The following is an 18,889-nucleotide window of genomic DNA, read 5'->3' as shown; positions in this document are numbered from 1 at the left end:
ACTAATTTTCAGCCAATTTACCCACATGTAGCTCCCTCTGCTGGACGTATGCCACACCATGCAATCACAGTGCCATGCAAAAACCACCTGGTTGTACACTGTAGAAAATCTGTAGCCTCCGACAGGGACTGATAGTGATTAATATGCGAAACACATAAATTAATGATGCAATAAAAAGTAAGGACCAGTTTTGTGCAGGGAAGCCTCACTGCATAGGAACACTTTACCCGGAGTTGGGCTTTAAGTTATGAAAGATTCATATTTTCAGACCTGTTCAGTTCCTTCAGGCTTTACACAACAGTAAGGCTTTCTTGGCTGAAAGCAGTCATTATCTTAAATACAGAATGTAATAAGGTTTTCTTGAAAGTAATGGCACGGAAGAGTCAGAAAATGTATTTGTCTAGTTCTGCTAAATAAAAAAATACCATTCCTTGGGTTCATCTTGAAGCTATACCAACACTGGTATGATGAGACAGCTTCTATCTTTTTAGCGCCGTTTTGTTTTCTGCTTATTGTAGCCCATTTTTTCAGACCAACACCTCCTGACATTGCCAACATTGGAGGGTCAAATACAGATGTCCCTTCCTCCACAAAGACAACTTGCCTAATGGCCATAGATGGTCTAAGAAATGGTAGTAGAACATCTGCCTTCTCTCAAAATTACCTAAAAAAGGTACTTGGTAACTACCACATCATCCTGCAACTATTCTTATGAACGGTAGCCAATCAGCTTTTAACTTTAGCTCGTTCAATTAACCACTTAAGCCCCGGACCAGGCCCCTTTTTGCGATTCGGCACTGCGTCGTTTTAACTGACAATTGTGTTGTCGTGCGACGTGGCTCCCAAACAAAATTGGTGCCCCTTTTTCCCACAAATAGAGCTCTCTTTTGGTGGTATTTGATCACCTCTGCGGTTTTTATTTTTTACGCTATAAACAAAAATAGTGACAATTTAAAAAAAAAAATGCAATATTTTTTACTTTTTGCTATAATAAATATCCCCCAAAAAATATTAAAGAAAAAAATTTTTTTTTTCAAATGACGGCCTCCTGGAAATTCAGGTCCACGCTGTAGCTGTCATGTTTATAAAAAAATAAAAATAACCGAGTCTGAAATTTACCAGATTAACCCTTTAATAGCATATACAGTATCTCTCCTAGTAGCATATACAGTATCTCCTATCATTCTCAGAGTGGATTAGACATTTTTATCCCTAACCATATAGTTGGTTATTTAGATTTACCACTGTATAGAGATATTTAAGAATGAATTGCCTTTTTTTTAAACTTCACATATTAATTCAATTATATATCACACTTTTCTTAAGGTTATTAACCAATTAATTGATTGAAACAATAATTGGCCAACTAATAGATTATGAAAATAGTTGCATCCCTACGCAGTGCCATTGGCTCTTGCTGCTGTCAATACATGTCAGTTAGCCAATCAGGAGAGAGAGGGGGGCAAACCGCAGCTCCGTGTCCAAATGGACACAGAGCTGCAGCTCAGGTGCCCCCATAGCAAGCTGCTTGCTGTGGGAGCAAAACAGGAGGGAGGGGCGAGGAACAGCAAAGAGGGACCCGAGAAGAGGATGATCCAGGCTGCTCTGTCCATAACCTTTTCACAGAGCTGGTAAGTATGACGGTATTTAAAAACACAAGACTTTACAATCAAAACTTTACTTTAAAGTAAGCATGTTGCTTTGCCTACACGTACAAAGCACAGGTTTAAGAGGCTACAATAATTACATGTTTGTTGGAAGTATTTACTGTGGAATGCTCTACTTCTGAAATCGAAGGAGACCCATGCCATGCCAAAAAAAAAAAAAAAGGGTATCCTCTTCTATTTCCATAGAGCTCAGGATTATCTAGGTGCCGATTTACACAATCTAATAAACTGCTTTTGGTCTGCAATAGCCTGTCATGATTCCTCCAAATAAAGCCTTTTTTGATCAGCATTTGGATTTTATTTTGGTTCCTTTATGGTGTACAGCACATTTCTATGCTGCACCCTGAGAGGAGCATTGGCAAGGTCATCACCGCCTATAGGAAAATCATCTACAACCAGTGGCAATTTAGTTGAAAATATTTACGTCAATGAATTTACCATTGTTTTAGTTGACTAATACACAACTAAAACATCATTTTAGTCAAAAGACTGATTAAAACCGAATTGAAATTTGAAGTCAAAATCAACACCGATTATATAGAACAATGGCTAAATTGGTGTCTGTAGTGCATGTTCAAACCTAAATACCATAAACATTAGATTTTTACTCCAGGATATAATGATTTTGGAAATTCTAGAGAAATGCTTACATAATGCATTACAAATTAAACTAAACCCATTCGATTTTAGTCAACTAAAATATAACAGAACTCAGATGACTGACAGGTATCACTAAATGGCAGTGTAGATGCGGACGGAGTGATGCCATTTAGGAGCCTGTTCTTTCCCTCATACATCACTGCTGTCATTACACAGCAGAGAGGAGAGCAGGATAGTTCTGGACAGGAGAACGGGAACTGACAAAGTTCCTTTTCAAGGCAACCAGCAGGTGATTGCTAGAACTGCCCTGCATCCTAGCAACCAGCTTGTTCATTTGAAGTTAACTTCAGCAGCTCCTACCCTTTTGCCAAGAACTGCCCAGCTTCTATGCAGGGGGACCAAGGACACTGATGTAATAATGCCATTGTGATATTAGAAGGGATAGCTGATGTGAAGATCTCAGTCGTCACACTAACATGCGGTTCGGACCTATGAAAAATCTTACTGATCGGACCGCCATGCATTCTCATTCAATACCCCTGATCTACGAGCTCAAGCGTTTTCCAGTTTGGGGATTATCAATCCTTCTGTGGTATGTTCTAAAGTCTTTGAAGTTAAGTTGGACGTCTTCACAAAACGACAACTTTCTCATCTTAAGATGTTTTTCAATCTTGTCATTCCTTGTTTAATTTTTGTGCTGGCAATGGTCAAAACTGTCTAGATCTATTTAAAGCGGAGCTAGCTGGAAATGTGCTTGATTTTTTTAAAAGCAATTTTAAGGTACACCAATAAAGTTAAAAGCTAAAGCAAAAACTCCAACAAATTTAAGTTTTGCACATCATAATAGAGCTGCACGATTCTGGCTAAAATGAAAATCACAATTTTTTTGCTTAGAAGATACGGCGAGAGAATCGTGATCCATCATGTTTCACATTAAAACTAAAAAATGTGCTAACTTTACAGTTTTTTTCCCCAAAAAAATTGCATTTGAAAGACTGCTGGGCAAATACAGTGTGACATAAAATATTGCAGCAATTGGCATTTTATTCCCTATGGTCTCTGCTAAAATGTTATATATATATATATATATAGTGAATTGAGATCGTGTTTTTTAACGATTGTGCAGCTCTACATCATAATTTAAAAAAATTGTGTCCAGCTCTTATTATCCACTTCCAATTAGTGAAAGACCCCGGTCACACCCAAACACTCAAGGCAAATCCCATTCATTTCAATGGCCCCTGTTGACATTTGCGTGTCCTGTCACCTGTAGCAAATGCCAGTCATTCAAAAAAGTATACAAGCTTCCTTTTGGTAGGTTAAAAGTCAGATTTAACTGCAAGGATTTCAATAGGAATGCCGGAAAATACACTACATTAGTGATTTATACAGGCTTTCTGCTCAAACAGCAGCTCTTCACCCCTAGTTTCCGCCACTTCTCCTCCCCTAGTGCTCTCTACTGGCAAAACAAAAACACCTGAAGCCATAAAAAGCTTGCAATATACTTCTAAAACTGCTCAAAACACCTGAATAGCTCTGCTCAAGTGTGAATGCAGCCCAACGGTCTGTGCCCCCTATGACCTACTGGCTTGCAGAAGGAACCAAAAGCACCTGTCCAGGGGGCATGTATCCAACACATGCAGAAGTGTTTTATAGCAGAGGTGCCTGTTGCTCTTTAAGAGAATGAACATTGACTTTTGCAGCGTGCTAGAAAGGTAGGTCATTTTGTTGTGTACTCTTTGCTGGGTCGTTTGTGGCTGTATACCAATGTTCTATTGTGTCTGCCTTGGATATTATGGGATGTGTACGTAGATTAGCTGTGAGATTGGTGGGGGCAAATTCCTCCAACAGCTCTCACTGCTGAACTGCTGATTGAACAGTCTACCCCGCCCAAAATGCAAAGGGGGGATTATCCAGAGTATTATCGGTGTTCCCGTGTTTTCAATAAACAGTCCATGTCCAGAAACCAAACTAGTACTGTCTTGTTAGCGGTTGGAATACCTGATATCTATATTCAGGCTGGGTGGAAGCGGTATATGAAAGCACTCATGCAGCGTGTGGGATGTTTCGGTACAGTTACATTACAAGGTATTAATGGCATAAGTAGTACAAATATATGGGGGGGGGGGGGGGGGGGGGGAGAGTAACAATTGGAGATCAAGTCTGACAACCAAAACGGCAAAACTAGATTTAACACCCTGGAGTTTAGGCAGGGTTGCTCCTAAATTTACCTTGGCTAATTGTGGGGGATCATCCGATTTCCTGGTACCTGGTGGCATTAGATAAGAGAAGGGCAATGCAGATTATGGATATATGGGGTATCTCAGCCAATGGGCAGGGGTTTTCTTGGATCCCTTGGCCTGCTGTTAGAGCCTATATAATTGTGTGGAGTCAGGTGATCGGTGTTCTGTGCCATCTGGACAGCTGTCTGGGTGGACGCGTGTTGTATTGCCCGAGCTGCTAGGCCGGAGTTTGGGCCTATCCTGGGCACATCTGACTGCTAGGCTGAGGGTCTATCCAGAAGCAAGAGAGCAGCGCAGGGTTGGGACTGTGGCTTGCAGTTCAACCGGAAGCAACAGTTCTGCTGGCTGGAGAACCTGTCCTGGTCGGAGGTAGAGGGGGAAAGCTGTTGCCACTAAGGGACCAACCACCTTATTACCAGGGACCACAGTGAGTAACTTAAGTACCAGAGCAGTATTCTCATCAACAAGAGGAAGGTGAATTGGGAAACTTCAGTGGGTATCAAGCCAGGGACCCAGCCAGTGGAGGAGACTCTTACAGAGCAGCCTTGTGTGTCAAGCCAGGGACTGAGCAGTGAGTGCCAAGTTAGGGACCCAGCAGAGAAGCAGGGGTGACTATTGAGGAAGATACTACCATGAAGATTGGAGGCGCTCAATGGATTCTGTGGCAGAGAATTGTCTAGTCTAGTGAGAGACTGGGAGCTCAATGAGCTGAAGAACTACAAGAAATTATTGTAGTAGAAGTGAAGTAACCGTTAAAGACTGTTGCCATAAAAGCCAGTATTTGTACACATGCAGATGTGGCACCTGGCTGGATGCCTTTCCCTTCTGTTAAAGTTGGAGTCCGACAATCTTAAAACTACACCTAAGGGTGTTCTGGCCCCAACCCCCTCTCCCAAAGTTATGTTAAGAGAAATAAAAATCTCTTTTGCATTCTAGTGTCTGGCGCCCAATGACTAACTACTTTGCACCCACTATGCCTCACAGCCCACTATATCCAGAAGGATTTGCAATTTAAAAAGAGCAAGAGGCGGGACTTTACATAAAGCACATGGAAGCAAATAAATTGGGTAAAAACAGCTTTAATAGATTCAGATTGTCGCATATTTAATGTTAATGCATATTGCTATATATCAATATTTAACATTTCATTAGATCCCAATATTGCACAGAGTATACATGCCAACAAATACTTTAAAATACATGGAGTACTTGATGCATATATTACATACATAGCAGTTAACATCTATAGAGATTAGTGACTCATTGAAGTGTCACTTAATGGGAATCAAAAGAAATGAAAATGGGTCTAGAAGGAACGTCCATACAAAGTTGACAAGTGGGTACACATCGGAAGTTGTAAGCTCTGCACATTTCGGCGCCTTATAGCCACTCATCAGGAGCAAAACCGTAGTGATCACCTATGAATGTCCAGAAGGATGTCAGCCATCTCTGGCCCTGGAGGTTCTCAGACTGAAGGCTGCCCGGGACCTTGCTACATAAATAATCAAAGCTTTGTATAGTTCAACAAGATCAGCTGAGATTCTTTAGTTGTAAATGCACATTATGCCAGCAAGCCATGTAACTAAATGTCACCCTTAAAATTCCAAAACTTTAAACTGAGGTTATTATCACTCGGGTAAACATCTTAATAGTCTCAAACTTACATCATTAACAGAAGGTTTTAGAAAATGTACAGTTAACTGAAAAATATAACTGTACCAACATATCTACAAATGAAAAGTACATAATAAAACTTGCTTCATGGAAGAAAAAAAAAAAAGGCTAGATTTTCTGTATACTGGTACTGTGATCTATATAGTCCACTGCATGCAATCCCTTCCCTTACTCAGCCCACTCTATTCCAACCATCCTAGTTCTTGCCATGAATCTGTGATGCACTGCGTGTTCTAAGCTTCACCCCCACCCTCCTCCAATCCTTCTGTGCAAGATACAGAGCCAGTGCTAAAATCTCATCCCCTGCAAGTTCTATTCCTCCTAGTATTGCGACAGAAACACCCTTGGGAAAAGGCAGGTCAGCTGATAATTTGCATTAGAACATTTACAAAAAAAAACTATTAGGTGTGCTTATTTCTCATTTCATTTGCTGGGTATAATATATATATAAATATATATATATATATATATATATATATATATATATATATATATAACACTCATTAAACATATGCAAGCTTATTGATGTTTAACTATATTTGTACAAAATTAGAAAACTAACATTACACATAGTTCAGCTTTTTTACTGGAAACCAAAAAAATTAAAAGGTGGCCTTACACATGTCAATGTCAATCTGACCAACTTTACATCCACTGGGAATTGCACAATCACAATTGTCAGACACTACATGATTTCCTATGAGTTTGACTGATCAGAAATCAGTTGATTGTGACGTTCCCACTTGGCCCTTAATGGACAACTTCAATATGCGAGAAGGAAAAGGGAAAAAAAAAAAAAAAAAAAAAAAAACACTAATAATCTAAAAAATTGGGTATGTTGGCTGTTGCCCCATCTCCTTGAGTTGAACTCAACCACTACTGTATGTCTTTTTATAGCACAACACGTCAACTCAACATTTCATATTGTCAATGTGCCTGTTGTACCAAGTGTGAAAAAGTAACCTTTTTTCTTTGTATTTCTTCCTTTGTATGAAGACAGTCCCTCTTTCTTATGGAAAACTGACCACACTAAGCATGAGAGCACACTGTGGTCAGTTTTCTGGCTGTAATGGGAACTCTTCTAGCTCCCTGAACACCTTATATAGCTGAGAATAGAGAGTATGTGATCACTTACAAAAAAATTAATAAAAAAAAAAGGGTAATCTTTGCCATTCATTTCTACTTTAAACTGAATGGGTTATTTAACCAGGGGAGCATTCACATACTTTAAAAACAATTAAAATTGCAGCTTAACTTTTTTTTTTAGATGCTCCTTTCTAGAACTTCCAGCAAGGAAAAATTAAAAACTATTCTTTCCTACAAGGGGCTGGGAAGCTGTTTGCCATAGTTAACCATGTCTAATGTGCAGGCAGAGGATACCTCTAGCTGTACTGGATTTCAATACAGTCTGTTACAATGTTTTAGAAGCTTCTCCATTATAGGTTAATGAGAAATGAACTCCTCAAATCCCCAGGTCCAGCTATGGGGACAGATCACAATGAGCTGAGAAATGCTTTTTAACCACCTAAATACAGGGCACTTACACCGCCTTCCTGCCCAGGCCATTTTTCAGCCTTCAGCGCTGTCACACTTTGAATGACAATTACGTGGTCATGCTACACTGTGACATTATTATTATTTTCATCTTCACGCAAATAGAGCTTTCTTTTGGTGGTATTTAATCACGTCTGTATGTGTAATAAGACCGAAAATTAAAAAATATATATAAAATTTTTAGTTTGGCAGTAAATTTTGTAAATAAGCAATTCTTCACCAATGGGCACTGATGGGCGGCAGTGATGGCCAGCACTGACTGGCATCACTAATAGCCACTGCTTACTGACTGTGCACTGATTCCTGGCAGTGGTGGACAGTTAATTGTAATCAGGGCATTGATCAGTGCCCACGATTACATACATAGATTTCCATTGTGAGGAGATGCCCCTGATCGCTCTCCTCGCCTCACACTGTCAGTGTGAGGGGAGGAGCATCAATTGCCGGCATCTTCATGTTTACATGTGACCGACTGATTGGACACAGCCGATCCCATGGTTAAAGAGCCGTGGCGCTTTACAGGGATCAGGATCATGCAATGTCACAGCAACACGGCATGGCATGGCCGCGATTGCTGTGCCACTGCGGGCGCGCAAGAGCAGTTGTTCTGGGAGGCCGTCATATGATGTCCGCCTAGAACAAGAGCAGTACCACCCAGCAGTCATTTGACGGTGGGCAGGCAGCAAGTTGTTAATAAGCCATGACACCTCCACAAACGCCAAATAAGTATTTTTTTAACCACTTGCCAACCAGCGACGTACGGGTACATTGCTGGATTGGAAGAGTGATATCCACATCATTGCTGCAGCAATTGTCAAGATATTTTTTTAGGGCCAGCGACTCCTTTCAATGTAAAAGTGATCCTAGCAGCTGAGAAGCCACTGGATTACTATTACAAGGGTCCTTTATCAGGCTCTCCAACTGAAAGCACTTTTGCTTGAGCGCAAAGGTGAATACATACATAGGTCGCGCTCACATATTTAAACTGTTTGCACCACACATGTGAGGTATTGCACTAAACTAGTAACCTGTAAAGGCTTATAAGACATAGCCTATGGAGAAGCAAGAATAATGTAGAGAGAATGGGGGGGGGGGGGTCAAGTACTAGAAAATGCAATGTGGCCATAAAGGTTTGCTGCTTTAGAAGCTACTGCAGACAGTATGGGAAGACAAAGAAGATAGCTCATTCATGAGGGAGATAGGCAACACAAGGGTGCAGAGTGCTACAATGTGTATACTGCCGATAGAACAATGTGTCAGACCTCAGTGGAGCACTTCAGCTTTGCTGCACAATTCATTCCTAGTGGCAACATTTTCCAGCAGTGAAAGGGAAAGCTACAATATATCCTCATACAAAGATGGAGGACTGAAACTGTATCCAGCTGGCCAGGGCTAATTACTCAGACCTAGAGACTGCTCAATGCAGTCAGCACACAGGAATGAGCAGCACAAACCAAACATAAGGCTAGCCACACATGCATAGATTTCTTCATTCACACTAAACCATGTAGACAGAGGAATTTCCAATGCTGGCTATTGAATACAAGCAGCCACAGCACCCAAGGCTGCTTGAATATCCCAACAGTGACTGTAGCCGATAGGATGCAGCCACTGTTCAGCTGATAATGTCCCACAAGACCACTGGGTGGGAAGCCCGGAGCCAACAGGGGCAACAAGGCTTGTAACTGCAAAAAAATCAGAGCAGTCTATGTACATCTTCAACTCAAAATTCATTTAACACTAACGTAAAGCAGGATATCAAATAACAGGTCAAAACTTGAAAAAACGTAAAGTGGAATTAAACCCAAAAATGTAATCCTGTATAACTGCAGCCAACTTAGCCTTAGAAGTGGTGGTTGCATTAGTTTTGTTTTAGTTTAGTTTTTTTCACCTAGTGAACTGGCCAACAAAACACGTTTGCACATGAGTGCTTATACTCTGGATGAAGGAGAAACAGACACCTTTAGACAGCAGCCTGGGGGTAGGGGAGGAGAGTGTTAGATGTACTAGTAGATTTAAGCCCCACTAACATCAAAGCTTTTTCTTTTGGGATAAAAGGTTTAAGAAAAGCTGATCATTGTAAGCACCCTCTAGGGGTTTAGGTCAAGAATTTTAACACCAACTCTCATCTGCAGGACAGCTTGTTCTGTTGAAAGACTTGCTGGCAGGATCACCAGGGGAAAAAGGAAAGAAAGACTAAAAAGAAACTTATGCAGGCTTCACATCCAAGAATTGGGAACGTTGCCATAGCATCAGGGTGGATAAAAATCTATGATTTGTTAGAAAAAATAAATAAAAATCTGATTATGTTGACTTTAATTACCATATACTGCGTGTCACAGCTGGATCTGAATCATCGTGCAGCCGCTGTAACAATGTCCCGCCCTCCTATGACCACGGCACGATTCCTTGCATTGGATCAGTGTGTGTCTATCACAAGAGGCGGGACAGCGTTAGTGGCTGCACGGTGTTTCAGATCTGACACACAACACGAGATCATGCTACCAGGTACTGGGGAGGCTGCACATAACACTTGTGAGAAGAGCAGGGGGAGGGGAAACTTACAGGGGCGTGCCGGGATGATGCGTGTGCGGCACACAGCGGGACAACCCCATCCCTTTTTGGCTCCATTATCGGCCCTTTTCCCTCAAGTGGGACCCTCACTAGAGTATAAGCGCAGGGGGTTTCAGCATAAAAATTTGCTGAAAAACTCGGCTTATACAGTAAATTTATTTTAATAAAATGCTTTTAGAAAACAATTTTTAGAATAAGTCCTTACATTTAAAGAGCACCTGTAATTTCAGATCCATCATGGCAGTGCCTGTTAGCGGGCATCCACCCACATGCTGCTGCCACGTCCCTCACATTGTTGTGTCACTGCCGCATCAGACGCCCCATTAAAGTGAATGCATAGCATAGGTTTGATTTTGGCATTTAATACCGCTTTAATGAACGCCTCAAAATGGACGGTACCAATTTATGGTCAAAGTAGCCACTGATTCTTAGAAAGTAAGGCTAGGTTCACGTCTGAGTGAAAAACAGGCCTGCGTGCAAATTGCATGCTTTCACAATTCTTTTAATTGCATTCCTAAATACTGAAAATTGCATTGAATTTTCCCATGCTGAGAACTATATAGCACTATGCGGTTTCCCTGCCACAGATTTTGGAAAAGGTGCAGGAACCTTATCCCTGTGTTTTCTCTGGGTACAGCAGCCCATTCAAGTGAATAGGCTGGGGTGTCCATGCAGTTGCAACCACAGGGAAACAATTGTAGCGTAAACCTAGCCTGTTTTTTTTTTTTTTTTTTTTTTGGGACGTTAAAAAAAAAAAAAAAAAAAAAAAAGCTAGTAGCGTTTGCTGTAGAATACGTTTTTCAGTGTTTTTTTTTGCTGTAGCTTTTAACAAAATTATACTTTCACAAAAGCTTAAAGGCTCAAAAACGCTGACAATCGCTGAACAGCTTTGTTTAATACTTTTGAGCTTTTTTCAGCGTTAGAGCGTTTTTACAGCGGAAAAACTCAAAACCTACTAGTTCAGAGAGGGGTTTTTTTTTTCCCAGCCAGAAAACATCCCGCCAAAAACTGCTGATAACAGCCTATGTGCTCATGGACATACAGGATAACATGCTGGAGAGTTTATTGGCTGCACAAAAAAAAAAAAAAAAAAAAAAGTCTGAAGCCAAAAACTGCATCTAAAAAGGTTCAGTGTGCATGAGGTCTGAAAGTGTTGCAATTACATTTGCTCAGTCAAGGTCTAACTATGATGTAAGAAGACTACTCCAAAAAACAAAAGACATAATCCAGTTTCCTTCCTTTAAACTTTCTGCTGTGCTTGGATCATGAATGTGAAAGTAGAACATACAACTAGGAAGAAAACACTGGGACAACGTTATATTTTTAGCATTTTCCAATGCTAGTAAATATAAATAAAAATGATATGCAGAGCTTGAATACAGTTTAAATTTCCTCAGCCACTGATCACCCCTGTGAAAAAATAACCCAATAAGGTTAAAAGATCAATATAAAAAAGTAAAAAAAATAAACAGCAGGCATTTACGACTCAGCCATGTGCCCATTTGTCCCCTCTCAGTATCAAGCACAAGAAGAGGGTCATTCAACAGCTGGGCTTCTGACCTCTTCAGAAAGGATCGCCAAACCAGGCTGACATCACTTAAAGTGACTGCAGCTAATTTTCCTCTAAACACGGTTTCTCAATTAACCATCCCCCCTTTGCTTCGCTACCCACCCTTTCCTGTCTGTGATTGAAAGCAGACCTTGCCTGCTGGAACAGATGAAACAGGAGTAGAGAATGTGGAGGCAGACCAGATTTGTTCTGTGATCAGGGAAAAAAAAAAAAAAACCTTTGTTTTAAAATGTACTAGTAACCAAAATGGAGGCAATATCTGATCTAAAAGTGCATTATGTACCATTTTCTTCAAAAAAGAATCAGTAAAATGAATGTTTTTAAAAAGGTATTCCAAACGTATGCCATTCTAAACGGTTATAGGAATTAAAGTAACAACTTCAAATGTCAAAGCTGGATATTTCAATTTCAAAGCGTGTATGCAACCTGATTTGTCAACATATGTACTTGCACATCACTGTATTGTTAGCCTCACAAAAACGTAATAAAAAGACAATTCTGAAAAGAGTGTGCCATTTCTTTCCTCCAGGTAGAATATTTACCAAAACAAAAAACCACATCTATTAACAGAGCCCACATCCAAAGTTCTCTGCATATAAATTACACTTCTAGGTTAATGATACATTTCCTCACCTCCTTTGACCTTTTGCCACTGCTACAATATTTTGAAAATGACTGCAGCACAACAGAATGACACTAGAATCTCTGGCTATTAGAATTATACAGAAGGCCTAAAGAGGGAGTTGCCAGCTTCCACTCCGAGATCAAGTCTATACCGCATGCTCCTGGGACCATGCAGAAAAGCTTTTTAGCTTGAAATGACCCCGTCATGCATAACTAGGTATGGATTTTTTCTTTAATATATCACAGGCAACTTAAGCTACCCATGCTTATGAATAAAGCATTAAATGTGGAAAGCAGGAGGGACAGGCAAACTTATTACCCAGACAAGCTGAAATTATGCCCAATCTGAACAGTCGCATGTGCAGACAGGTACTGCGGGCACCCCGAGTCTGCACTGTAGGTCTCATGTACACTGGACATTTTTTAACAGCCGTTTTTGGTTTTGGGCTTTTTTTTTCCCTACAGCCAGTTAACTCTCCAGCATGGTATCCTGTGTCCATCCATGCCCACATAGGCTTTTATCAGCACTTTTTGGCTGTGAAAAAACCCCATAACTAGGGAGCTTGAAGACGAGTTATTTGGCTGTAAAATGCTGAAAAACACAGCTATTCAGCATTGGAGCGTTAAGCCATGAGCTTTTGTGGGAGTATAGTTTGCTAAAAAAAAAAAAAGCAAACATTAAAAACGTTAATGGAAAAAAATTGACTCCAGCAGCATGTTAAAGCGACTAGCATTTTTATAATGTCCAGTGTACATGAGGCCCTATACCGTCAGCAGTTGTAGGTATTAAAAGTAACACCTTTTTTAGTGACACCTATAGACCATTTTGGGTACTGTCATTTTTCACCAGTACAGGCGCACGCAATTTTATGGCTTGAAAAATGTTTGGTATTTACTTGACGCAACCTCGCCTTTTATATTTTACCAAACTGAAATGAATTTAAGTATGTTATTTAACAGGACAATCAAATTTAATAAACCATTTCCCTTTGCAACTATAGAATTTAAGTTCAAAACGGATTTCCAAGCAAAAAAAGGAAAAATTCTAAATTTTAAAGTGTGCAAAAAATGTAAAAATGGCCCCAGTAGATCAGTGGATAAAGGCACTCCAGTGTTTGCTTTACTAGCTAAATAAACAGCTTATGAGCTGTCAATCTACTAATCTAAAGACTTCACTCGGATAAAGTCTACAAGAAACATACAATACAGAATTTTATTTTTCTTACCAATAACATACAGAAACCAGCTGGCATAAATAAACTACCAATAACTTTGATAGTAGGAAAAAACTGGACCATTATAAAAAGTTGCCTTTACCTGCAATGTACGGATCTTTGGCACTCTAATCATTTGAATTTGCTACTGAAATATAGGGCATTAAACTAAATACAAAAGGTGAATATGTCAAAGGAAAATAAGCCGAAACCCATCATTCCCCACACTTTCTGGTTTGAGCTCCCCCCCCAAACTATTTAAAAAACACAACTATTACAGAACGCAGAATAACAAATCTCCATATTCAAAGCATAGACTACTTCTAAAATGGGAATTCTCTAAATGTAAACCTGCAATGGGGAGACTCCATCCAACAATTCTAGATGTTTGGGGGCTATTGAAGAATACTTCAAAGTGAGGTCAGAACTCCTGATCCGCATTCATGTTTTGACCAGCATGGCAGCCAGGGAACAAGCGTTTTAAAAAAGGAGAGCTTGGCAATGGCAGCATCTTTATACTTTTTAGTACAAGAATCAAAAAATAGTGATGCCCACCCTCTGAAGACTGTCCCCCAGCAATTCAGGTAGAATTATTCATAGCTAAAAAGGTCAGTGTGAGCACTAAGCATAGTGTTCAGGTGTCCATCAGTACTTGCCAGTATTAGAAGTGACAGAAGCCCTCCTTTTTAAGGGCCAATTCGCACCAGATGCCGTTCCGTGTGCTTTTTTCCTGCACTAAAAATGCATGCCGTATATTTTCCATGTATTCCAATGACTCTAGTTCACATCATGCAGACAGTTTTTGGTCAGTTTCTGCACCGACAACTGACTGCATGGTGTGAACTAGAGCCATTTGAATACATGGAAAAAACACGGCCTGCATTTTTTGTGCTGAAAAAGCGCACAGAACTGCATCTCGTGAACAGACCCTAAAGGAAAACCAATGCTGGGATATCGGGCTCAATCACACCTTTGGTGCATCACAAAGATAGAGATGAAAAATGCTATCGGATTTAGTAACAAACGTTATAAACTGACACACTAGGATTTGCATTCCTTCTTCAAACACTGCTTATATTTGGCTCAGTAGACACTTCTAGATCCAGCATTTACAGGGTGAGTGATAGTGGGAAGAACCATTTTTATTATTTATGGTATTTTGCTACATCTTGGCATTCTACAGGTTTTTCTTTTTTTTTTTTTAACGCAAAAATATGCATACAGTCCCTATGTGTGTCCTATTTTTGGGAAATGTTATTTTTAGTGACCGGCCATGTCCACAACTCGTCTTCTGACATCTCTTTATCAGGACATGCAGCACATCATTTATAAAGAAAGGCAGGGCAACCCCACACCTAGACTGGCAGAATATCTCACACATTTCTTTGGTCACTGTCCTAGAGGTTCCCACACTATAGTGACATTGGGTGCATAAAATAAAAAAAAAATCACTTCAATAAAAACTGTTTAAATGCTATTCACAGTACAGTTGCTATTCAGGTTGTTTGTAAACAGGTTTCACGTCAGTTCCCTATCAATACCTAAATATTTATGGACACACGCCATTCTATTTTCCTCATCCTCCAACTTAAAATAAATAAAATTAACTGACATCAAAGCTGGAAAGAAATGGTCACAGGTTGTTGCCCTTCACTAGTCAAAATAACTGGCAGCAGATTGCCCATTTCTACATTCATAGTCTAGGAATTCCTGATTTTAAACATACTAAAAAAGGTGGAGCATTTCAAATACTAAAAACCACACTTTTTTTTTTCTCTAGGGATATTGGTTTTATTAGACTGAAAACAAAGACCTCAGTGTATAGGTAAAAGCATTCTTTGGGGTTTCCCAACCACAATCCGTTATAGAGGAAGGGACATCCCTGTCACAAAACGGTTACCAGGAATCAGAATGGCAGCTTCTATCAGAGGCATCCCATGCAGGTATTCTGTTGCTTTTCTCTTTCAGGAACTCGGATTTGCAGTTCAAAAACAGCTATGGGGTATTTTGTCGCAAATCACAAATTCATTATAGCGTTATAATTAGCTTTGCTTTTGATGCTGGCTACATTGGCAATTAAGTCTCTCCATCAGGAAGGTTTAACTGCTTGTTGGCACTCAATTAATGTGATAAGTGTAAACAAGCAGTTAAATCTCAGAGTAGCAAAGAGATTGAATTGCTGATAAATCTACAGTCTTCGATTCAATATGCTGCTTAATGGTTGGGAAAAAAAATAATATATATCCCCCCCCCCCCCCCCCCCCATTAAGCAGCATATTGAATGGGATAGAATATGCATACATTACACACACCATATCTCATTGTTATATTAATAGACATGTACATCTAATAAAACCACTAATAGAATAATAATGGCCTCCTCCTAATTATATCAAGATCACTTGTAAAATATTATGGGAAATCCGGCTAAATGTTGTTTACATTAACACATTATTTCTAAGCTATTAAAACAAAAACAATTGTATACTGCTCCCTCCAAAGTCAACATGTCAAATATGTAAAACAAAACATCCAGGCGCAAAGACAGAAAACACAATCCACTGAAACACACAACACTGTGTTGTCAATTTGGAATGCATGTGTTGTCCTGGATAAATTAACCTGCAATAAGGAATTGTCCCCATGCACACGCACTAGACACACATTCCCCCCTCGCCAACAATACGTACAACGACTTCAGCCATTTCCCTGACATTGCACTGCAGTCTCCAGCCTGTGATGTGCTCCATTCTTTCCATCTCAGATCCTGAGCCCATTTTTTTCTCTGGTTGCAGAACCGTCTACAGCCAAGATTGCTAGTATTTTGCACCCAGATCCTGCATCAACGACGAAATGGCCAACGCACAAATCTTTAAGAGACGAGGGGCAGGACGAGTCCAGCCTGAGAGCTGCTGCATCCATTTACAGTCTGGAAGCATCCAGTCAATGCACCCAGACAACATTCGTCAAATGCAGCAAGAGTGCAGAGGACGAGGGGGGTCAAAGTCCAGATTTTCATTAATAAACTTAATAAAAAAAAAATAAAAAAAAATGTAAAAAATAAAAGATCCGAATAGCCATCACAACCACAACGGTCATTTGAGGCAATCGTGGGCAGTCCTGGCAGAATGGCTGATCTCCATGTATGTCCTGTCTGTATTCTAACACTCCATTCACAATCCTTTAATATCAGGATTTTTATGGTTGGTCGTGTAACTGTCATTTATTCATCAATTGAGTTTATCCTGAAAAGAACTGCCATTTTTCTATTAGTGATCTTCCTGCCTCATTCTAATAGAAGCGCACTCCATGATGTGACACCTCCATTCACAAGTCTTTCCTATCAGGATTTTATTGTCAGATGTTCTGGGTTGGCCCTGAGAACTGTCCTTTATTTACTGCTGAGGATCCTTGCAGTGGTGTGTTGGTGATGTACTGGGACAACATCTCTACCCATGTGAGATGGCAGTGTGTGTGTGTGTGTGTGTGTGTGTGTGTGTGTGTGTGTGTGTGTGTGTGTGTGTGTGTGTGTGTAACATACAACACCCCCCCCCCCACCACACACACACACACACACACACACACACACACACACACACACGGGTTCTCCCTGCCAGTGCTGCACTAGGTGCAGGAGGGATGGTGGTGATGGGAATGGCTGTCTCCTTCACCTTCACAGATCTGCCCCCCTCCCCCTCACACACACCATCACACTACTGCGGTCCCCTCTGCAGGATTCCCTGCGCAATCTGCAATATCCTGGGAATGCCCCAGCCTCCATGTATGAGGAGGAGGAGGAGGGGAGAGGAGGAGGAGGGGGGTGAGGACACTGCCAGCAATGACACCTATCGATGAGGATCGGACACACAATGGTGACTGGGCGGGGGGGATGTGATCGGATAGACGCCACACATGGCACCAATTATGGCCAGAAACAAAGACACAAAGACTGGAGGGGGAGGGGAGCGCTCTCTCACACAATGCACTAATATGGACATGGCACAGGCGCGCACACTTACCTGCGAGACCATTTTATTCTTCTCCATAAACCAAGAGCAGAGGACGGGAGCGGACAGCAGCTGCCTCTATGGTCACCGCACACCGAACAGCAGCGAGCCGAGTCCTGAGGAATTCTTTTGTGTCCTTGGCTCTGACTCCTTCTTCGTCTTCTTCTTCCTTCCTCCCAGTTCTTCGCTCCCTTTCTCTCTCTCTCTCTATTCCTCTCTCTCTCAGGATGAGGCTCCGCCCTCCGGCTCCAGGGGTAATTTATCACCGCTCAGCCACGCCCCCTCTCCTTCCTCCCCCTCCCACCCTGGCTCCCAGCTCTCTCCTGTCGCTTCCTTTACCCTCCCCCTCCTCTCCTGTTGGGCTGAGTCAAGGGACAGACAGCTCTCCTTACACATGGCAGCCGAGAATGGAGGAAGAGGACAGGCTTATCTCCACACACTGCACGGCACAGATTGGAGGGCCACGTCCTCTGGTCTGAGGAGACGAGAGCCCTCCACTGCATGCAAACATTGTACTCACATTGTACACACATTGTACTCGTATTGTACTCACATTGTACTCACATTGTACACACATTGTACTCGTATTGTACTCACATTGTACACACATTGTACACACATTGTACTCGTAATTGTACACACATTGTACTCGTATTGTACTCACATTGTACTCGTATTGTACTCACATTGTACTCACATTGTACACACATTGTACTCGTATTGTACACACATTGTACTCGTATTGTACACACATTGTACACGGATTGTACACACATTGTACTCCTATTGTACACACATTGTACTCGTACTCACATTGCACACACATTGTACTCGTATTGTACACACACACCGCACTCACTTTGTACGCACATTCATATTGTACTCACATTTTACACACATTGTATACACATTGTACACACACTGTAAACCCATTGTACTCACGTCGTGCACACTGTACTCACATTTTACACACACTGTACTCACATTTTACACACACTGTACTCACACTGTACACACATTTTACGCACATTGTAGTCACATTTTACACACACTGTACTCACATTTTACACACACTGTACTCACTCTGTACACACATTTTACGCACATTGTAGTCACATTTTACACACACTGTACTCACACTGTAGGCACACTGTAGGCACAC

The 18,889-nt window shown here is 40.9% G+C and overlaps 1 protein-coding gene across 12 annotated transcripts in view; it reads right to left on the bottom strand.

The window, feature by feature from the left end:
- Window positions 1-18,889, bottom strand: part of RBFOX2 (RNA binding fox-1 homolog 2) — a 535,783-nt gene that overhangs the window by 155,173 nt on the left and 361,721 nt on the right. For 2 of the 12 annotated variants that reach the window (XM_077452577.1, XM_077452583.1), the window contains exon 1: window positions 16,411-16,591. The exons of 2 other annotated variants lie outside the window; for them this stretch is intronic. In XM_077452577.1, the coding sequence (XP_077308703.1) occupies window positions 16,411-16,497 (87 nt within the window). In that variant the 5' untranslated portion in view covers window positions 16,498-16,591. Of the gene's footprint in view, window positions 1-16,410; window positions 16,611-17,739; window positions 17,965-18,889 lie in introns of those variants that run through there. 8 more of the 12 variants (XM_077452574.1, XM_077452575.1, XM_077452578.1 and 5 more) reach the window with 7 other exon arrangements.

Source organism: Lithobates pipiens, unplaced genomic scaffold (assembly GCF_037356315.1).
Source record: "Lithobates pipiens isolate NorthernLeopardFrog02 unplaced genomic scaffold, aLitPip1_a1.2 Scaffold_23, whole genome shotgun sequence".
Classification (NCBI taxonomy): domain Eukaryota; kingdom Metazoa; phylum Chordata; class Amphibia; order Anura; family Ranidae; genus Lithobates; species Lithobates pipiens.
Note: the sequence above shows the minus strand (reverse complement) of the source record. Positions and strands in the feature narration are given on the sequence as shown.